The sequence below is a fragment of the Nicotiana sylvestris genome, chromosome 8 (assembly GCF_000393655.2).
Source record: "Nicotiana sylvestris chromosome 8, ASM39365v2, whole genome shotgun sequence".
Taxonomy (NCBI): domain Eukaryota; kingdom Viridiplantae; phylum Streptophyta; class Magnoliopsida; order Solanales; family Solanaceae; genus Nicotiana; species Nicotiana sylvestris.
The window spans coordinates 139,972,277-139,995,738 of NC_091064.1; the positions used below are offsets into that span (position 1 = coordinate 139,972,277).

Below are 23,462 nucleotides of genomic sequence, written 5' to 3' on the forward strand. Positions count from 1 at the left end.
ATGGTTGTGGCATAAGAAACTTGGTGATGCAAGCATGCATCTAATTGAGAAACTCTCCAAGCATGATTTAGTTATTATCCTTCCCAAACTCAATTTTTCTAAAAATCATGTATGTGATGCATGTCGGATTGGTAAACAAACTAGAAACTCTTTCAAAAAACAAGACATTGTGTCTACGACCAAGCCTTTACAATTGCTTTATATAGACTTATTTGGACCCACTAGAACTGCTAGCATTGGAGGTAAATGATATGTTTTTGTTATTGTTGATGACTACTCATGTAGGGCTGGGCATCGGTCGGTTCGGTTCGGTTTTGAACATTATCGGTTTTGCCTATCGGTTATCGGTTTACAAATATCATAACCCGATAACCAAACCGATAAGATATTGGTTATCGGTTATCGGTTAATCGGTTATATATCGTTATCGGTCCGGTTATCGGTTTACCCGATAAGATAAAACAACTAAAAAATTTTGCAATATATAAAACAAAGAAATCAAACTGCCAGAATGTGTAAACTGCCAACTTTTGTTGTTTCTTAACAAAAGCACGCTCCCACTTTTGTGCAGTATCTACTGATGTCTGGCGGAGAACTGGTGGTGAGTCTTGCGTCTTGACTCTTGGGGGCTGCGACGGAAACAAGAATGAGAACTGAGAGACAAACGACTGAAGACTGAAGAGTGAAGAGGGAATTAGGAAAATAAATAACCCTAGTATATACTTAAGGGTAAATTAGTAAATTACATCATTCTTATTGGGTTATCGGTTTTTACCCAATAACAAAAATGCAAACCGAGCCCGAACCGATAACCCAATAAAAAACAAAACCCGTTACCGAACCGTTAACCCAATAACCCAATACCGATAATCCAATAAAGAATTAACGTTTCGGGTTATCGGTTTTACCCGATATATGCCCACCCCTATACTCATGTTTTACATAGGTGATTTTCGTATCAGATAACGATGAAGCTTTGAAATTTTTTGAGATTTTCTGTAAAAGCATTGAAAGAGAAAAAGGGTATATCATCACAACCATCCAAAGTGACCATGGAGGAGAATTCGAAAGCAGAGCCTTTGAAGATTTTTGCAACGATCAAGGATATGCCCACAATTTCCCAGCTCCAAGATCACCTCAATAGAATGGAGTAGTTAAGCGGAAAAAATCGAACCCTACAAGATATGGCTAGAACAATAATATTAGAATATTCATTGCCAAATCACTTTTGTGCAGAAGCAGTAAGCACAGCTTATCACATTCTCAACGGATGTCTTATAAGACCCATCTTGAAGAAAACACCATATGAATTATGGAAAGGCAAACAGCCCAATATAGGCTACTTTCATCCATTTGGCAGTAAGTGCTTCATCCACAATAATGGTAAGGACAACCTAGGAAATTTTGATCCAAGGAGTGACGAAGGTATTTCTCTTGGCTACTCTATTAATAACATATCTTTTAGAGTTTATAATAAATGTACTTTATCTGTAGAAGAATCAGTGCATGTCATATGATGAAAATGACATTACAGTCGAGAAAGGAATTATTGCAGGTGATAAAGATATCAGCCAAGAAGCATCATAGACAAGCAAGTCAGAAAAGTCGACTGATAGCACAGACACAGTCACAGAGTCGACTAGTGAACCTCCTAATAATCAACCTGAACCACAGAAGGAGTCTACTACTCCAGCAGTTGGAACGCGTCCAAATGAGTGGAGAAGTGAATAAGAATTTCCTTAAAAGTTTATCACAGGAGATTCGAGTGAAGGAAAACCATGGGAGCTATTAAGAAAAAGGCAAATGTATTGCTTATCTCGCAAATAGAACCAAAGAAAGTTGAGGAAGCCTTAAAAGACTCCTGCTGGGTACAAGCCATACAGGAGGAACTCGTTCAAGTCAATGAGAATCAAGTCTGGGAACTGTTACCTAAGCCTGCAAATGCTACCATAGTTGGAACCAAATGGGTTTTTAGAAATAAGTTGAACAAAGATGTAAAAGTAGTACGAAACAAAGCCAGATTAGTAGCTCAAGGCTAGTCACAACAGGAAAGAGTCGACTATGATGATACCTTTGCTCCGGTAGCACGATTAGAGTCTATACAAAATCTTCTTGCATCTGCAGCTTTTAAAGATTTTAGACTTTTCAGATGGATGTCAAAGGTGCCTTCTTAAATGGCTTTATTGATGAGGAGGTGTATGTAAAACAACCTCCTGATTTTGAAGACTCAAAATTTCCTTACCATGTATGTAAGTTGACTAAAGCTTTGTAAGGACTCAAACAAGCTCCTCGAGCCTAGTACGAAAGGCTTAGCTCATTTTTACTTGATCATGGTTTTACAAGAGGTAATGTAGATACTACATTATTTATCAAAAGATCATCAGGAGGTAATCTCATTATCCAAGTCTATGTTGATGATATTATTTTTGGAGCTGCTAACCCTCTTTTGTGAAAGGAATTTACTAATCTCATGAAAATTGAGCTTGAAATGAGCATGATGGGAGAACTCATGTTTTTCCTTGAACTTCAAATTCAACAATCTGAGGAAGGAACTTTTATATGTCAGACCAAATATACAAAGAAATTGATTCCAAAGTTCGGCATGAGCAGTGCTAAAGCAATTGGTACACCAATGAGCCCATCAAAAAGTCTTGACAAAGACGAAAAGGGAAATCTAGTGGATGAAATGTAATATCGTAGAATGATTGGCTCCTTACTTTATCTAACTTCTAGTCGACCAGATATTATGTTCAGTGTGCGTAAATATGCTAGGTTTCAGTCAGCTCCTAAAGAATCGCACCTGGCAGCAGTAAAGAGAATAATATGTTATCTCATCGGAACCGCTTCATATGGACAGTGGCACCCACGATCTAACAATTTTAATCTTGAAGGTTTTTCAGATGCTAATCTTGTGGGTGATAAGGAAGATAGGAAAAGCACTCCAGTGGAACATGTTAATTACTAGGAATGGCATTAATACCCTGGAACAGTAAAAAACAAGGCTCAATTGCATTATCCACAACTGAGGCAGAGTATATTGTCATAGGATAGTGTTGTGCACAATTACTGTGGATGTCTCATCAACTGGGTGACTATGAATTATCTTTTAAACCTATTCAAATATTTTGTGATAATTCTAGTGTAATATGCCTCTCAAAAATTCATGTACATCATTCAAGGGCTAAGCATATAGATATTAAGCATCATTTCATCAGAGATCATGTCATTAAGGGAGGTATAGAATTATCATTTGTTAGCACTATTAATCAACTAGTAGACATTTTTACTAAGCCCTTGCTTGAGGATAGATTCTGCACTTTAAGAGAACTTCTTGGCATTATTTCGCTTGATCATAGAAATTAGGACTTGTGTGTTAATTCTAATTCCTGTGTGACTAATGTTTTTAGTTTTCTTTCTTTTGTAAGAACGCATTAATTGAGCGCCTCCAATTTCCCTCTCTTTTCCCATCAGTCGCAACTTTCAAGAAAGGAAAATCAATCATCATGCCTTTCACTGATGCTCATTCCTTTCCTGTACTCAACCGTCAAATCTGTTCTTTTTAACCCTCTGAATCACCCTTCCTCTTCTTCATTGTTCTTATCACTCACAAGCCCTTCTCCAAAAACCCTTCAATGGTAAAACACTCTAAGAATCCCTCTGCCTCTACCAGAAAAAGTACTCGCTCTGAGGCAAAACCCTCCTCTCAGCCTCCAGAACAACTACCTAGGGTCCAACCACTTTGGAAGGGTTTACCTCTTCTCAGGCAGAGCCATCTGACTACACTCACTGAATAGGCAAAAAAGCTCTTGGGAAAAGACCCATAGAAGACCCCCTGAATCTTTTACCCCCAAGAAATCCAAGGTAGACCTGTCGAGTTCTCTAGAGTCAGACCATAACTTTTGGGATCCTCCAAATAGAGATTTATTCGTTGCCCTCAAAGAGAAGCCCATTTCCCACGGCAAAGTAATCGATCTTGACGACTCAATTGCAAGGTAAAGGATCTGTTCGTTTTTCAGGGATGGTCAAATTTCCTCTCTTTACCCCCTACTAAAGTCTATGAACCTCTAGTCAGGATGTTCTATGCCAATCTCCGCTCTAGCAAGCCTGATAAGTTAGAATCCCTAGTTCTAGGAAAACGCATTGTTCTTGATTATGCTATGTTTGACTCAATTTTTTAGTGCAAGTGCTCTGGTTTCCCCATGCTTTTCGAAAATACCTAGCCTGAAGATTTTGAAATTACTTTTGATCAAGTAAAGCGATATATAGCTGTGTGTCCCTATGATTTCCTCCCTAACTAGTTAGGTCCCAGTGATGTTAGTTTTGAAACTCTAGTTCTGGCCCACATTGTTACAACTACTCTTTTTCCTCGCATTGGCTCATTTTTCACTTTCTCTCAATGATACACCTTTATTTTCTATTGTCTAGTAACCAAGCTTAAGGTCAAATTGTCCTCATGGGTCATAAATTTTATGGTTAAAAGTGCTGATGACCCCACCAATCTACTATACAGTGTGGTTATCCCTCATCTTTTGGAAGCCCACAACATCTCTATCTTAAAATATCTTTTTATCTCTGTCACCAAATCCTACATCTCTAGAGCCTTTTCCAGTATGGGGTATGTGTGCGTTACGGGTTCCTGGGTGAAGAAACATAAGGGAGAAATCAAGAATGTTCAGCCTGATTTAAAGGTCAAAGCCTCTAGTTCCCATCATAGTGTAAGTAATCCTGATCTTGTAGAAAAATTGACTGTCATTGACAATAAGCTGACCATCATCAAGGACTTTCTTGTTGCAACTCAATCAACTGTTAGGGACATTCATGTCATCTCTAAGGAAGTACATGACAGGATTGATGGGGTGTTAGTTTCAGCAAATGCCAGCTTTGATCGTATGAAGGAGGCAATTTGCAACACTCTCATTTATTTCTTGCATCGTTACTTGTGGATGTCTCAGACAATATTTTTTGTTGTTTTGGATTGGATAACCAGTCATTGGATTTTTTTTGTTATTTTTGCTAACTCTGCATGCCTATAACTGCAGAGTTATAGACCCTTGTGGTCCGGTCCTTCCCCCGACCCCGCGCATAGTGGGAGCTTAGTGCACCCGGCTACCCATATGCATGCCTATAACTGCCTATATTTTCCTAAATTGCTTGCCTTTATCTGCTTTATTTTATACATATGTATATCCCCTCTTTGTTGATGCGAAAAAATGGGGAGAAAAGGTTAATTATAGTGCAGGTCAAATAGCAGAACTTGTTGAGGGGGAGTTGACTGCCACATCATGGAAGTCAACTTAGAAGTCGACTACAGCAAACCAAGCACCAACTATAATAGTGAAATACACTTCTTTTATATATTATTTTATCATCATAAAAAAGGGAGATTGTTAAATATAAGTTTTAATGATGAAAAATAACATATTATTATGGTGCAGGATCACGAGGGACAAAACGATAGACTCGAGAAGCTCTATCATTCAAGTATGGAAGAAGTCGAGAAAGGAATAAGTAAAAGAGTTAAAGAAAAGATCTGTCAACGGAAGCAAGTAAGAAAGGATAATGATTGAAGCGATAATGATTGAAGAAACACTCCAGAAGCAAAGGAAAGGAAAACTATCAAAAATTAGAGACGAAAAAGGAAGAAGTAGCGGAAATCCGAAAGAAGAATCAATCAAGGATTTGATAGCAGATTAACAGAGAGAATTATAGGAAGGTCCCAAATTAAAGAAAAACAAGATCACTAATCTATGCACTGTAGATTCCTTCATCAAAGAAAGACTGTTAAAGACCGGAACCAAGGGATCTAATTTTGATTGCTCAAATAAAAGAAATATTTGCGTAGCGAAGGAAAAGTCTATCAAGACCACAAGTCAAGGCAAATCAACGGAAGCTCCACCTTATTCTTGGAAAGTATCACTCTACGATTCTTTTCTAGGATCAACTCCCTTGGGTCTGTAATCTCTCAAGATTCACATCAATCAAGAGTCAAGAATACTTCACGAAGCATATATACATCTGTACCAGTCTTGAAGCGGACATATTTTGAATGGACCACTATCACTCTTTCTGTTCTACTCCAAACAAGCATTGTAGTTCTCTTTAGATCTGTTGTATAATTAGTGAGAGAAAAAAAGAGATAAACACTGCTGAGGCACTGTATCACAAAGCGAGAAGTGACATAGTGGCTAAGTTGTTGGTGTAAAGCTACATCAATTCTCTTGTAATCGAGAAACTTCAAATACTGAAAGAGAACACCATTGCAATTCAAGGGGACTGGGCATAGGATTCACATTGAATCTGAACCAATATAAAAATAGTGGTGCCTTTACTTCAACAACAACAACAACAACAACAACCCAGTATAATCCCACACGTGGGGTCTGGGGAGGGTAATATATACGCAGACCTTACCCCTACCCCGAAGGGTAGAGAGGCTGTTTCCAGGAGACCCTAGGCTCAAAAAAAACAACAGAAGCCGATATATTAGTACCACAAAAATGTATAATAAAATAACAGTGATACAATAGATATGAAATACAGAATACGAAATACGAAAAAGATGGCTGGTATAGTAAAACTAGCAGGTAAAGCTCTGCATCAATAGACGACCAATGACCTTCTTAGTCTAACTCCTAACTGGCTAGTCTCACTCTATATTCTGTTCGTACCTTATAATTCATCCCCTTGTACCACAAAGTACTTTCGCAATGAAACTATTCCACTTGCAAGCATAAGAAACAACTATTCTGAAAAGTAAAAAAAAAAATACGCCTTTCGACAACTTATATGTGTGTAAGAAAAAGTTTTACATCAAATTAACGGGAAAGAAAATCTGGCCTGCAGAGTGGTAGTTAGGAATTCTTTTATCTCTTTCTTATGTCTTTTCCTAAGATAAATTTCATTTAATTATAACTTCTCAATCTTATCTAAGATTCTCCCAGAATTAATAAAAGTGAACAAACAATGATATCAAAATCATTTGCCAAATAAATGTTAGACAAAGATGACATGAAAGAAGCTGTCATTTATGTCTTTATTGTAGTACTAGTGGTGCATGTGCTTATCTTTTGGTGTGTTGTTGCTCAAACCCTTCTCAACCACCCAAGATTCCTAGTCACTAGCTACGAGCTATAGTCAACATTCTACATTTATTTTTGCCATTTGGAAGTTTCTCTTTCTTTCTTTTGTTCTTTCTCTTTTCTTTTTTTTTGGGGGAAGGGGGGTTCCCAGATCATATTTACTACGAGAAATTAAACATGTTTAGTTTAATTAGAGACTTGTATGCAATATAGGAATAAAAACGGGATTAAGATAATTTGAACTTTTAGGAATCTCCTAATTTAAATTTAAACTATAAATTATTCAGTATTAAAATGACATAGACCAAACAGTACAAAACTTCTTTTAATTATATGGTCATTTTCACAGAAAACCGGTAAAGTATAGCATAGAAGATCAGTAAATAAAACAAGATATTTTTTTTATAAAATGAATTTCTTCTATTCAAATAGTAACTAGCCAGGGGAGATTATTTCCTCGACCGGACCCAAATACAGCGAAGGCACTTGTATATTGTATTCTCAACATGATGCCTAAGTCGACTTTTCACAATTAAAATATACTACGTTAATTAAATATTGTTACATCTTACTTTCACAACAGTTCTCTACATATATAAATATTGCTCTGAAAAATATATTTATCAGTACTTTACAGTTTACATAATCGAGTTAACAAGAGATAAGTACTCCGTTTGAAACACTCAAGCGTAATTAGCTATAAAATCCCACTAAAGCTATCCAAAGAAAATGTATGGAATAAACAGAGAAGTAGAAATTATGCATTGTAGCCAATATCTTCACTTAGTGCTTCTTGTCTCTGTCATTTTGACAAGTAGTTGTGTTAATGCTCAGCTCCAGAGGGACTTCTATCGGAATTTATGTCCAAATGTGGAGTCCATCGTCCGATCAGCAGTTGAAGACAAGTTTAAACAGACAATTGTTACAGCAGCAGCAACACTTAGACTCTTCTTCCACGATTGCTTTATACAGGTATTCTTTTGCATCTTCACCAAGTGAGTGAAACACTGTGTTTGTGGTATAGTTGATGAGTTGACGGTGTAAAAAATCTATAAATTTCGAGTCCATCCGGTCATGTAAAAGGTAATTGTAATTGAATAGTTAAATTAACAACTTAAAAAATAAGGCAGGTAATCTGCTACAACAAGTATATGTATATTGGAAGTATTTTTTTTTTTTAACTCCGTTAGTGTATATTACAAGGTTAATCCTAGTTTACAGCATGCAAAAATTTCTATGAGCCTCCAGGCAAATTCATCTTATGTATAATTATAGTTGTCACATGTCATTATGTTCTATCTTATATGTATTACTTTTGACTAAAAATGTTCATGTTCCGTTGGTAGGTTTTCAAAAATAAATTCATATATTCATGTGCATATAGAGGGATAAGTAAAAGGTTTAGGCGATGGATACTTGTTGATCCGTTGCTGGACATAATCATCTCTTGATTATGATTTCTTTGTTGTTACTTATCGATTATCGTAATCATAATTATATGACGTCCTAGAATTTGTATAAAAAACTAGTAAGTTAAAGGACACTCCGATCCGTAGTTCAGATTTATATAAAACTTTCTACTTTGAGACGTTTCATGTCATTCAATTTAACTTTCAAGAACTCGATGTTTTCTCAGTCAAACTAATTTTTCGGTCACTATTCAATGTATTTTGGCTTAATGGTGTCATAACAATTAATGTTAGGGCTGTGATGCTTCCATCATACTGAGGTCGGCAGGAAATAACACAGCAGAAAAGGATCATCCAGACAATCTGTCCCTTGCTGGAGATGGATTTGACACTGTTATTAAAGCCAAAGCTGCAGTTGATAATGTCCCTGCTTGTAAGAACAAAGTCTCTTGTGCTGATATCTTGGCCATGGCCGCTAGAGATGTCATTGCATTGGTAAAACCAAAATACCCTTTGTAACTTGCTTCTCTCTTCTTCTTTTGAACTTTGTGTATTTGGTATTTTTGTGATTTGATTGCTTAATTTGCTGAGTAAATTATTTCAAGATAATTATTTCCATGAGGTTAGCTCCAAAATATATGATAACCGAACCCCGTTCTACGACTATAGGACAAACACCTCTCTAATTTAAATAATAGTTCAACCTTGTGCGTGATATGAGACAGCAATGTTCTAAGCATCTTTAGATGTGGCATTCACTCTCTTTCTGAAGTACTTGGAAATGAATGTAACTAGCCGTACTTGTTTTACTATTCTTTTATTAAAAATTATATGACTTCTGAATGTTGTTGTTATAATAATAGTTATAGTTATCGCCACTTGCTTTGGTGATGAGGACTTAGAATTTGTAATAATTAAGTATTGGATGTGTAGGCAGGAGGACCGCACTATGCTGTTGAATTAGGAAGGAGGGACGGCAGAATGTCTTCACAAACTAGTGTGCAAAACAATCTACCTCACTCTAACTCCGGCTTACAGAAACTCCTTCCTATGTTTGCCTCTCGTGGACTATCTATCAGACATTTGATTGCCCTCTCAGGTATATTACCAATACCAATTTCTTTTCTTTTCTTCTTCATCTATTTACAATATTTTACTTTCGTTGATATAAGATACTATAAATTATCCATCTTTTTAGGGAGATAAATTTGATCACTTTACCTTGCTCTTTGCAAGTGATTAGAAAAATATGACCTTTACCAGTAAGGGCCTTTGCAAATAGAATTGCGTTTCAGTTAGGATACCGTGGTAATTACTTTACCAACAAAAAAAAAGGTACTGCGATACATACTTCATGTTTTACCCTTCTATCACAGTTAGGCACTTTTCTTTTCTTTTTTTTTTTTGCAGGAGCACATACACTAGGATTTTCACATTGCAACCAGTTCTCAAGCAGGTTATACAACTTTAACAGCACACACAAGGTTGATCCAACAATTGATGTAACCTATGCTAAGAAACTCCAAGAAATGTGCCCACAAGATGCACTTCCTGGAGTAGTCATCCCCATGGATCCAGACACCCCTCAACTGTTCGATAACACGTATTACAAGAACCTACAGAGAGGGAAAGGGCTGTTCACTTCTGACCATACACTAGTTACTAAAAGGGGATCAAGGAGAATAGTGAATATCTTTGCATCAAACAAGACGGCTTTTGAAAGGGTCTTTATTGCTGCCATAACAAAGCTCGGAAGGTTTGGGGTCAAAACTGGAAATCTTGGTGAAATTCGGAAAGATTGCGCTGTAGTGAACTAAGTAAACAGAAGATAGAGTAGATCACAGATTCATATAGGACCATTCTGTACCACTTAATTCAAATTCCAATAATTACGCAATAATATTTAATGATGTTCATGAAGAGTACGTAAAAATGGCTTACTTGAAGCCTCCCCTGGCCCCTAGACGCACGACACCTACTACTCCTAGCACAACCCATAATAGTGCACAATGACTCAGCAGCCTATCCTTGAACCCCCCCCCCCCCCCGCCCCACACACACAAAAAAAAAATCCTAACCGTCATCCCTTCCCCGAGAAAAGGGGAACACACACACGAGGCTTCTCCTCATCACCACATCAAACTTAAGCGAAGATTCAAAAATATACATTCAATCACCAAATGGACTAGGATGAACGATTCAATCAAACAATGTTTCTCAATCTTAGAGAACAAACGACTACATGAGTAAGTTTAGTTAATTTCGAACCTAAAACAATTGCGAAAATGGCGACCCGACAAACAACTTCTAAATTAGCTGTCTACTCCGCTTCCACCCCTTAACCACATCCCATCCCTCAATCTTCCAAACTTTTCTTCTAAATTAGAAGTAAACAAGAATAATCATTCTTAACTACAAGACCCAGTAATGAAGAACTATGAGAACAAAAGAATTAGCATTTACAACAGATGGTTATGCAGCAATAGCATCCAACTAATGGAACTTTCTCAAAGTTATGGCACGACTATCCATCCCACAAATGTACTGTGGACAGTTCCTTCTTGCTAGATGAACCCAGCCAAAAGGATACAAGTTTGTCCAAGATTTCTTCAAATAATGAAACCCTGGAAAAAATACCCAGTGCGTTCTACTGTGATGAGGGGAGTAACAATAATATGAAGTAAGAATATGCTACTTGGTTATTCTCGATCTCTATTGTAGTTTGGTCGCCCAAACATCCATAAATTAGTACTACTACCTCATACCAGCCCCTGAATGAATGAATATCTGGTTCCTGGACCATGACATTTTCCTGTTTATCGTCGACATCTGAAGAAGCTCTGGAACAATGTCGAAAAAGAAAGCTAAGTATTGCCTCCTTGATGAAGAACTAGATCTCTTGAAAACTTAAATATTTGTTAAATGGGGAAATACTCATAATATATAATTTAGACATCAGTTATCTCCTCCAAGTTCTTGCAGGAGCTATCCAAACTTCTTCCTTGACAATTGGAGGTCCTAGTTCAGCTCATCCATGAGATTCACTATCTAAACCAGCTGACTGCTTGCGCTACCTATGACTTTTCATCACTAATGGCGACATCGTTGCTCCAATCACATTCCATCGGGACAGCAGAATCTCCATTCTCAAGGTGACGTGATTCCCCAGATTTACAGGTGGCCATCTTAGTCTCATTAAGAGGAACTGCAGCTCGTCCAATTGAAGCATTACTAGAAACAAAAAAAAATTCTTCCATATTAGTATCTTGGTCATCCATATCAATATGGTTTTCATCGGACAATTCAGGCTTGGCACATGCATTTGTCAAACCATTTAGGGTGCTATTCTGGCAAACTTCCCATGAGACATCTTTCTTGGCACATCTGTCCGATGGGCGTTTCCCAAGGAAGCCAGGGGCAAAAAGTGGCTTTAACTTTGGTTCAGAAGAACTCCCTCCACCTGATTTCAGGACCACATTGTGGCTTCCGTGAGATGAAAATTCTTTGTTCTGGTTAGTTTTGCCTGGCATTTGAGTGGAATTTTGTAACTTCGCATTGTCTGAGATGACACCAAAGCTTGAGGCAGAGGATGAAGCATCATCCAGCATATCACCATTTGTGGCTACAGAATCCTCAGTAAATGAAGAACTCAAGAGACGGTCGTTGGTGGTTCTTTGGCATGGTTCAGTGTCATCTTTACTGTCAGAAACAGGGGATTTTGTTTCACGTTTCTGAATCTCAACTTCAGCCGAAGAACTAGCACCAGATGAACTATTGGATACCATTCTAAGGCAAGAAGTTCCTGTAGCTTCACTGGATAGTTTAACATCCTGCAATTCCTGCTGGACATGAGAACTTGCCCTAAAATCTACCTCCTGATGCTCCATTCTGTCCTCAGGGTTGGTTGAGGAGGATAACTCCACTTTAGCCCCAATAATCTTATCTTCTGAACCATTAAAACTTGGCGGTGAAACAGAATCAACAACTGCAGCCGGAGACACTGTTGCGCTGAGACATTCAACAGGTTGGTCTGTGGGACCTGACTTGTCTTCCACTTTAACTGTATCCTGGTCCTCTTTCTTTAATAGTTCAAGAGGAAATAAGGATGTCGGCCGAGGGCAGATCCTGTCAAAAGTAAATACAAATCAAGATCGTTTGCTGCCAAAGGCAATGCAACATGTTAAATAGAAGTGACACGTGTACAGATCAGAATTCAGATCAATTAGATCATGGTCAAAGGAAAGCTACCTGCTATTTTATTTTATTTTTAGGAAAGTTACCTGCTATATAAGAGCATGTATGCTCCCTGCGAAAGCACTTCATCCAAATCAACACTAACCACCTAACAAAAAGTGTAAAATGAGTCACGTATGAACATTTTAAAGTGATGAAGGAAAAAGTATGAAAAGGAAAAATAAATTAAGAAGTATCTATAAGCGGGACATTGTCCAGAGATCATGCTGCTTGAGGTAGAATATTTATTAAGTAATGACTTTTACTAATAAAGCTCAAGCGCTCAACTCCCACAGCACCTATATTTGCAGTTTGACATTGTTGCAGACCCAAACATACATTGAGAAACAACCAAGAGTGTCAAAATCTGTATAGCTTAACAGAGAAAATGGTGTCACATTCTACATGACATCGACAAGGAAAATTTGAGAGAAGGTGGCACAACAAAGAAGGTGCCAATATACCAGTTTCTTATACTTTTTGATTGCATATACTTATACCCAGGCAAGTTTGTATGCATGTCACATTCATGGAGTAGATTATTACCTTCATCTGATAAAACACTTTAAACCTCCACAAGGACAAAAACAAAAGACGCATAAAGTTTTCTGAAGCTTCATTTTTTACTTATGGTACATGATCTTGGGAATGGGCATGTATATAATAGGAGTGAGCAGCTTTAATAACTTCTGGTGCATGCATGAAATACCCAAAGCATGTCACATTCATTCAACCCGAAGTACATCAAGACAAATGGAGCTACCAAAGAAGATATAACTAAGCTACGAGAGAACACAACTAGCTTATAGCCAAAATGCATTTTCAAGCAGAAGCATTAATATGTTTTATCGTCAAACAGATCTATTAGGTAACTAGCATTTGTGAAGCCTAATATAACATTTCACTGGGATATAGCAACTCACATAAATTACCAAGTTCAGAAATAACATTTCACTGTAGATAATCAGCAAAAAAGAATATAAATGGAAGTGCGACAGAGGCAAAATCAGCAACCAATCAATGCATTTCGTGCATTGAGACGCATACAACAATAAACAAGAGGGTAGAACAAGGGAGATGTTTCTACCTTACAATCATCAATCCTGTACCAACTTCCGCGGAAATCCTTGATATAGCATATGTAATGGCCGAAAAATGATGCATTCAACATGTCCACGTGAACAATAACTGCATACAGCTTGTAAATATCATTGCCGTCTCCTGCTTTGCTCACGTACGGATGGAGATCCAATCTTTCAGGGAAACTCACCCTCTTATTCAATTTACCAAACCTACCACTCTGCATAGAGATTTTGACCACAAATAAACAAAACTACAAGAAATTTAGAATACAAACTCACGTAGTTGCTTCCAGGAATAAATGTAACTTGTGGGTGAGGAAGTGGGTGAGGGATGTTAATAGAGAGAAAGACACTCAAATGACTGTAGTTCACCCATACCATAGAGAAATGCAAATTCTGTTTTGCAGTGCTAGAAAAGATATACAGAAATGCTACACTTACAGATTAAATTATCCTTTTGTTTTAAAACCTAGGGTGCATCCTTGTCTCAGTATGTAACCCAACTGAAGAAAAAAGTAAATCCAATAGTCTTTTCATAGTGGCTTTTTAAAATATTACGCGTTTCAGTTTAACTCTAACAACAACGACGACGACGACCCAGTAAAATCCCACAAGTGGGGTCTGAGGAGGGTAGTGTGTAAGCAGACTTTACCTCTATCCCGAGGGGATAGAGAGAGGCTTTTTCCGATAGGCCCTCAGCTCAAGAAGACAAAAATAGACAATATATAAGTACCATCAACAAAATCAGTTTATCTCTAACTTAGGATACTAACGTCTTATCTAAAAAAGCATGTCTGACGAATTAAGTTCATATTAGGTGTCAAATAATGAATTATCCTTTCAAGAACAAAAATAATCTACAGAGTAACGTTGAACACTCCTGAAGAAAAATATTTATGGGAGATTAGATTTGATGTAAGATTTTATTTGTCAGCACCAAGGTACACCTGGAGCCTGTACATCCTAGATTGAACGTCTTTGCTTCACATGGACTTCCATCAGACCCATTTTTTCCTGTAGACTTAAGAGCCTAAGTAAATTCAGTGTTGACATGACTCCATAAGCTTTGGCTGAAATTTTCGTTTACGAGAAATACATATTGACAGTCTCTTTCTTGAGATATTCTCTTTTTGAAATTTTCAGAATACAAATTGACAGTCTCTTTTCACAATTAAGGTGGCGCTCCAGGTTGTTCAACGCCAGAACAATCCTGAAGGACCTGAACATAAAATATCCACTCAAATATTCCAAAGTTAAATGGTGAAAGAACAAACAATTTTGTTCGACTTGTAAGGACCCGCTATCAAAATTCAGGCAATATACACTGACAATAAAAGGCCATTGTTCCCATCATTGGGAACAAACAATTAAATAATTTACAACTTAACATATTGCTGGTGCATGATACAAATCTAAGTAAACTACAGAAAGCCTGTAAACCCAGCTCTTTCATTAAAACTTGTCCACTTTATTGCCTACGGGGAAGTTTTATTGAAAGGAAAAAAAAAGGTGGACTTCTGTCGATTCCTCCTACGACTGCTCATTTTCTCCTTTTCATTTCCAGAGTTCATTCCTTTTAATTTGTTTTTGTTTCTTTATGAAACAAACCATAAAGATCCGTAGTTATGCATTCTGTACTCCCTTTGTCCCATTTAAACGACGCATTACTGTGGGGGCCAAACAATGTTTTTCTTTTACCACAATTTCTTCAAATATTTTCTAAATATCAACAATTTTTTTTGTAAGGTAAATAATTTTATTAACAGTTGGGATATACCAAAAAAAGAGAACCTACACCAAAATATCATTCTCAACAAAAGAGACCCAATCCTCTATACAAATAGGGAACTCATGACTATGAGTACACCAAAACGAAACTAGGAACAAAAGACTACTTTCCAACTTTACAAAAGCTTGTTCCACCCCTTCTAAATATTAACAATTATAAAAGAAGTTGCACTTTATGAAACTTTTTTATAGTTCCTAATTATGTAACTTTGACTTCAAGAAGATTGAAGAATTTAAAGGTTTACTAGCACTGAAAATTAGATAATTTGGCCCTTATTCTCCTACCATTACATTCTTTCGGATGGAGGAAGGTTCTTTTTTTCACTTTTCATATGTTATACATTTGCAGTGCCAAATTGCTGTACTAGAAAAATGGAACCATGGAAGAAGAAGGGTAGAAAGCGAGAAAAAAGGAGTTAAGTGTTAGCATGCAGCCAATTGGCATTAAACTTGTGGCAACTCTTTGATTCAGAATCTGGTTGTTGCTTTGTTACTGTTCACTCTTTCTTTTTCTATATTTCACCTGAAGGATTGAATGTCTTCCTTTAACATTTCAACTCCTTTGAAGTACTTTTACATAGTAGTCATGACGTGGGCTATCTGTCCAAATGATAAGTTAAAAGTCAATTTTTTGCAGTACCTAAATCTTTGCTTTGAATCTGGCCAAAACAATTCCATGCAGAAAAGGATGAGGATCATATTAATGTGGGGATGATTTGCTGGAGAGATGAAATTGGACATGAACCTTTCTTCTAATTCTCGAAGGAATTTTGGTATTAGCTAACTTGCTCATGCGGGATTAGCATGACCCTCATTCTTTTCAAATGAGAGATATAGGAAGTTGACCAATAACTAAAGATGGATAGGTCCTGGAAAGAGAGCAACGATCATCCATTTACAAGTTTGGGAAAAACAAAATTGTTTAAGGGCTAACTTTAGAGCTACACAAGTTTAAGGGCCTCTAGTGCACTTTGACCTAGATGGTTGAAGCACAATAAATAGCAAAATGATACAAACCTGAAACCTTTTCAAGGCAATTGTTAAGATATTTGGTGCCCTCCTGACCATTAGGCGCTTCCATGCCTTGACATAGTCATTGCATCTGCAAGAACCACAGTTGTTGACCACTATTAATGATTAGGTAGCACGATCAAATCAATTGTGCCTCAATCTAACACTAGTTGGGGTAATGGGGTCGGCTAAGTATTCAGCAGCTAGACTATTTTTGCATTGGTCGTCAACCAACTGAACTTAACTAGTGATCTTTAAATAACTCACACACATGCTAAACTTAAGTGTCTCATCCAAAAAGAAAAAAATTGCATAGATAGAAATACTATCAATGATGGTGAGATCCAATACCACGAGAAGATATCATGCAACAGGTACAATGCAAGTCCAGAACAATGATCCGTAACCCCAAAAAAAGGGAAGTGGGAGAACCGGCACGAGAAACTTTATACTTTGCAATGAGACATTCTGATACCCCAAAAAAGAATGACAAACTAAGTCAACATGAGCTGAGTTCAATTTATTACAATTTTTGTTATATTTGAAACCTAACATAAATGTTACTACTGCAACCATACAAATGTTGAAATAATTTTTTTAAGATGTATGTAATAACTGTTGCCTACTTTTCAAATACTAATAACTAAGCCAAAGAAATAGGACAGAGGTAGTGACGTGTTGCTATATTAGTCCATCAAGTTATTAGATACGGATGAACATAGAAATATGGATATAGAATACCGTGTAAAGTAAATATGAAACCATACATTATTGCTCAAAGGATAACAAAAATGGCATTCCACATTGTAAAAAGGATACAATTCATTCATCATTAGTATGAAGAACCTCACCCATCACATTTATACAAGTTATCTCCATCTAGCCACTCTCTTGCTGTGAATTGATCCAAGCATTCCTCCAGAGATTCAGCATCCCCGTGAATTTCTACGGTCAGATCCATCATATTCTCAAACTGATCTGAAACATTATTGCATTCTGTACATATGACCTAAAAATAGAAATAACTCAGTTAGGCAGAGGAGGAAAGGGAAGAGATCAAAATAATACAAGAGCATAAACACGTGCGGCGTGAAATATCAAAAAGCACATGGAAAATACTTTGATGATGCAGCATAAATTAAGTCCTATGTTACTTTGGATAATCACATGATATGTCCTCTTCATCATAAATTAAAGTTACCTGAGATTGCAGGTGACCACCAAATATGTGTTGAATAAGTGTCGTCTCCTGTGTGTTAGGAGGAACAGCCTTCTCTCCACCAAATTCATCAAGGCACACAGATTGCATCGTGTCAATAGCAAACCTATACAACAAGGCAATTTTCATTATTCCGTGTAAAATATGCTTCCTGAAACAGCCCATGATTGTTTCACATTGAGCACTATACTGGAAAATATCTAGCAGAATGACTGTAAGATATTCATCAACTTTACAAAGAACACACCTCATAAATTCATGAGCATCCTCCTGTTTACCATACCCAAGATTACCACCAATATTGGGCAACCGTGAAAGTATGTTAATTGGTGAGAAGGGCTGCTGACTTTGACTAGCCCGTTCTACATGGTGTTGAAATTCACAAAGGAAGCACCAACCATTCCGCCTACCTGAGGGAAGAGTAGAAAAGTGTATTAACATAAAAAGGTGTTCCAATTAATTCAAAAGAAGCATTACTTTGTATACTTGTTCTAGTTAACGCAATTACATTCTCTCAAATGGCCTTTTCCCAACAAGTAGACAACAAGTGGCTTAGTGTATGTCAGACATTGTAGAACCACATTGGCAAAGCAGCTGCATAAGCACCAAAAAGAATATATTAAAAATACAGATAAAAAACAAATGGCATACTAAATAATACTCCCTCCGTTCCAGTTTATGTGAACCTATTTCCTTTTTGGTCCGTTCCAAAAAGAATAAATTCTAAATTTGGAAACAATTTAACTTAAACTTACAATTCTACCCTTAATGAGAAGCTATTATAACCACACAAATTTTCTGGGCCCCTTTTTAATTTGTTTAGGACCACAAATTCCAAAAGTTTTCATTTTTTCTTAAAATCCGTGCCCAGTCAAACAAGTTCACATAAATTGGAGCAGAGGGAGTACTTGGTTGCTAGAGTCTAAAATGAGGGAATACCTGTTTCCACAATTTAGGAGCCCACAAGGTGGGAAACCTGAGCTATCCCAGTTAAAAAGTTCCAAGAATTCCTCATATGGGAAAAGTACCTAAACAGTTAGACCAAACTCTGGTCAGGTGTTATAACATAAATGCATAGTTGTGTAATTAACTAAGACGGCGTTACCTTCATTGACTCAGGGATCAGTGAAGCTGCAGAAGAGTTGCTTTTACGAAAATCCTTGCATTTAAATCTATGCCCAGAGTTCCAGTGAGATCTTTGGCAAGCTTCAGAGCTATGAGAGAAAGAAAGAGAGCAAAAACAATCAGTCGTTAACCAATAAGACACTCCAGATTAAACAAGGAAAAGGAAATAGATTATGGACACCCCTGAGCAGTGTCTTTAAAAGTGAAAAACACAAAGAAGTAACAAGGTCCATGGAGCTTTAGGCAAAAAGTGAGAAGTAGAAGACATGCTTCTTTGAAGTGAACCGCAAGTCACATAAAAATAAAAAATAAAAAAGGGAAAAGGGTTAAAAACGGCCCTGTTCTATACGAAATTGATCAAGTCTTACCCTCCGCTATACCATGGGTCTATTCAAACCCCCGCCATTAGAGAAAAGTCTCTACAAACTATCGCCACTTATTGTGTTTATACAGTCAGATTGCAGATTTAATACAAAAGTAACCACTGTGGACACCAATTGCTTGAAGTCAAGGTAGTCTATCGGGTTGAGGCTCTGTGTATTACAATTAAGTATAAAATGTAGAACAGATTGTGCTAGATAGCCAAATTATGGAAATTACACAAAATTAACTGGTCAACAGTGTCCATAGTAAAAGTTAAGTTAATATATGGAGTCCAAGATTTATAATTTATTATAAATACAAAAAAGTTACTTATTTGGGCTCTATATTCCTGTATAGATGTAGATGGTATCATAGATTGCGTATGTGTGGCTGGGAGAAGCAGGGAGAAGCAGAGTTGTCACAGGCAAAAAGCGAAAAAGAGCATTTCTATTGAGGCTTTAGCAGCAAAGCGCAAATAAAGTGGGTCCTAACGAAGAAAGATGCAGTTGAGGGGAATGATGAGAATCTAAATGTAGCTCAAAAACAATAACTATAAACCCAAGTAATAATTATATAGACAAAAGAATTGAAAAATCAAAAGAATTACTTATAGCTCATTGTCACTCTCTTCAAGACAAAGCCCCTGGGCAACAAGGCACATGCTTTAGCGCCTTGGCGTCTGCGCTAACGCGTCACTTAAGCTACGCGGAGCAGACAGACTACTTCGCATCTAGCTTGAGGGCTCAAGAACACCTCAACTAAGCCTTTGACAATAATGTCAAGAAGTTACTTTCTATGGTCTTTATATACTAGTACAGAAGAAATAGTGGAAAAGCGTAATCATCCATTTATAACCAAATTGTAGACTTGCACACAATTGATTGCTATGGACAATAAAACATTGCTGATGTTGTGATTGTTACACGGTTAAAAATAATGTAGGAATTATTCTGTAGTTGATAATCATCTTAGGATTGTCATATGATGAGTGTTAAAACATGGATTAGGATTGCCTATTCTAAGAGCATTTTCTTGTATTCCTAATACATGTATTCTTATTCCATATCCTATCCTCGCATAAAATAACACAAAGGTATTAGCAATGCGGAGTTCAATCCATAAATTAATCGCCGCAAGTTCTATACCAACAACCAGATGTCGTATATGCAGAATGTAAAGCAGTGTTTTTTTTAATGCAATCGAAAGTCCGAACATTGTATTCGTGTCTGTGATTATTATTTCTCATGCCGTTGGTGCCGAACCAGTGAATCTACCATTCAAGGTAATATTAAACATAAAATTAAGCAGTAATATTTGTATAAATTAAGATATTATCAACAGGAATAAGCTTAGCAGTTAGCATATACCAGTATTTAACCATCTTGCAACGAGAGCATTGCTTAGAAGTGATACTACCGCATACGCCGCAACCTTCCGGCGTTGTTGTCGGCGGCTCCTCCATTCTCCGATCACCAAAACTCGCTGTCGGCGGCGAAGCAGCAGAATCAAAATTAGACTCGTCGTCGACGAGAAAGTACTTGGAGGCGGTGGTCTTAACGAGGTAGAGGAGTGAAACTACGATGACTATGGCCGTCAATACAAAGTGCAAGTAGGAATTCAGATCCACTGCTACATGCATTAGAAAATTATACTTTTCCTACTATTGCAGAAGAACAATTAAAGCTTTGTTCTTTACGAATCAGCGCTCTCATATATGGCGAGCTAGGGTTTCGATTCCTGCATTGAATTGGAATTGGAATTGGAATAATTTGGGGAATCTGGAGTGGAATTTTAAATTTCTGGAATATGCAGGAAAGTTTTTTCTTTTTTCTTTTAAAGGTTTGGTTAATTGTTTCAATTGGTGTTACTATCAGCAATCTTATATTTGAAGTTTCTATTTATCATATTTTTGGCTTTTGTTTTTTTAGTGCGTATTATTTGCTTCATTTACCGAAATTTTCATGCAGAATTTTGGGGATTATGTTTTAATCGCTTTTTTAAATTTTTTGAATTGGTATCATGTATTTATTTTATTATTATTACTACATTGTTTCTTTCTCTATAAAGCTAGTAATAGATTCGTTTTATATGGGTATGATTCTTCTTTCTCTTTCCATAGTGCCAACAAGTTTTAAACCTTTTCATATTATTTCAAAACAAAGCATTTCAAAATCTTTTTTTCTTCTCATTGTTGAAAAGTAAAAGTAAAATTATTTCGATATGAATCGAGCTTTACCTTTTTTCCCAAAAGATCAACTGCCCTGAAAGGCATTATTATGCTTTGTAATATTTTGGAACTGCCAGTAGTCTTGGTAAATAAATTCCCAGTTTCTCAATAAAAAACACCTACAGTTATGGCAGGGACCATTTATAAGAGTTTTACATTATCTTGGAAGCTCACCTATCCAATAGTCATCGATACTGAGAATTGGTCTTCGGTTTTGTAGCTATATCCACTTGGAATGAGATTTAATTTTGGAGGATTATTAGCAGCGTAGACTTTTTGAGTCAATTACTCAAATGATCATTCAACCATTTGAATTTACATACTAATATCAATTTTTTTTTATTTGTAATAGAAAAGTCACTTCACTATATTTATTGTACTTAAAAAGTCACTCAATCAGATTTGTCAAATTTTTCGGTGGTCAAATATCTAAACCCTCTAAATTATCAACCTTTCTTCATTTTTTACTTTTTAATATTATAATATTTTTTAAAATCTATATTATGAACTTAATTATAGCACAAACAAATCTTATTTATATATAATGTTAGAATAATAAAATAACTAAAGCAAAGTATAAAATTAATTAGAATAATTTATTCGTGTTAGTAATTTTGATAATAACAATAAAAACTCAAAAGGCATATACACAATTGGGAATGCAAGAAAACAAAAGCTTTTAAAACAATACAAGCATGTAATACAAAAAAATAATTATTCAAATTATATATGCTTGAAAATTATACTCAATTATTTTATTATTCGATTAAAATCTATTTTGTATTTTTTTACTTTATAAATAAGATTTGTTTGTTCTATTGGTAAGTCCTCATATATTAAAAGAGAGAAAAATAAATCATCAAAAAAGTAAAGAAAATACAAAGATTGTTAGTTTAAAAGGTAAAATAGGTATTTTGTCACCAAACTTTTTGAGAAATCTAGTTGAAGGACTTTATGAACTCTAAGGTATATTTAAATAATTTTTCTCTTACAAACAAAGAAACATGATTTTATCAAATAATTTCTAATAGTTGAATTTCTGTTTGAGTAATGGACTCTAGATTTTTCTTAAGAATTAATTGAGGAGAAAATAATATCAAGCAACCACCTCTAGAGCTGTTAATAGGGATATTTGGCTCGTGTTTACAAAATAGTTGAAAAAAGTCACAATTTAAAAATGCAAGAAAATAGGTGAAGAATAGACACATGAACTTCTGAAAATATTTTTAGAATTTGAAGTGTTGCAAGTGAAACTTATACAAGCCAAACCGTTGTGCCAGAAATTTCCTGACCGTGTCTTGAAGTATGATACTTACACAAGTGAATTTTGGGATCATGTCCTGTACTTGTACAAGTTAACTTATTTTTCTTTGCATAAACAAGAAACAGAGTAAATGCGCAGACAATGATTCAATCTCAAACTTAACTCCTTTGCGCAATAACAAATCCATTTCAAACCTCCAATAACTGTCTAGTATTATGTATAGTCGTCTATCTTTGCTAATCGTTATGAAAAAAAATTGTATCCTACAACTGTTGTAGAGGAGGCGCAGAAGAATACTAAAGGTAATATTATTTCGGTTAACTCTTCAACTTATTATACATAAAAAAAAATACAAAATGAGAAAAATTTTAGAAAGAATTACAAGAAAATACACATGACTTCAAACCATAACAAAATATGACCCATGTTTTTAAGTTTTACCCACCTAGTCATATTGTACACATTTTGAAAACACAAGTTTAAAATCTGTGTTCTCAAACCATTGCTTCTAAAAGCTATGGAGTTAAATCTGTGTTCTCGATCACAACTATTGCTTTCACTCTCTCTTCTTCTCACATCTTTTACATATGCTTCGAAGGGCCGTCCGCCATTAGTGCTTCTCCCCCTATGTCACATGGCTGCGATGTAAAAAAATTGAAAAG

General features: G+C 36.1%; 2 protein-coding genes across 2 annotated transcripts; one reads left to right on the top strand and one right to left on the bottom strand.

Moving 5' to 3' along the window:
- Positions 1 to 7,156: 7,156 nt before the first annotated feature.
- Positions 7,157 to 10,408, top strand: LOC104223055 (peroxidase 16-like). The gene is made up of 4 exons (XM_009774405.2): positions 7,157 to 8,051; positions 8,783 to 8,983; positions 9,422 to 9,587; positions 9,899 to 10,408. Exons 1-4 carry the CDS (start codon positions 7,809 to 7,811, stop codon positions 10,303 to 10,305), a joined length of 1,017 nt encoding a protein of 338 aa, XP_009772707.1. The 5' UTR covers positions 7,157 to 7,808; the 3' UTR covers positions 10,306 to 10,408.
- Positions 10,409 to 10,631: 223 nt separating this feature from the next.
- On the bottom strand, positions 10,632 to 21,165 carry LOC104223046 (ubiquitin carboxyl-terminal hydrolase 19-like). The gene is made up of 11 exons (XM_009774396.2): positions 20,677 to 21,165; positions 18,927 to 19,035; positions 18,761 to 18,849; positions 18,330 to 18,415; positions 18,069 to 18,231; positions 17,804 to 17,927; positions 17,454 to 17,611; positions 16,609 to 16,693; positions 13,809 to 14,021; positions 12,769 to 12,830; positions 10,632 to 12,613 (listed from the first exon to the last, which is right to left on the bottom strand). Exons 1-11 carry the CDS (start codon positions 20,946 to 20,948, stop codon positions 11,563 to 11,565), a joined length of 2,412 nt encoding a protein of 803 aa, XP_009772698.1. The 5' UTR covers positions 20,949 to 21,165; the 3' UTR covers positions 10,632 to 11,562.
- Positions 21,166 to 23,462: the final 2,297 nt, after the last annotated feature.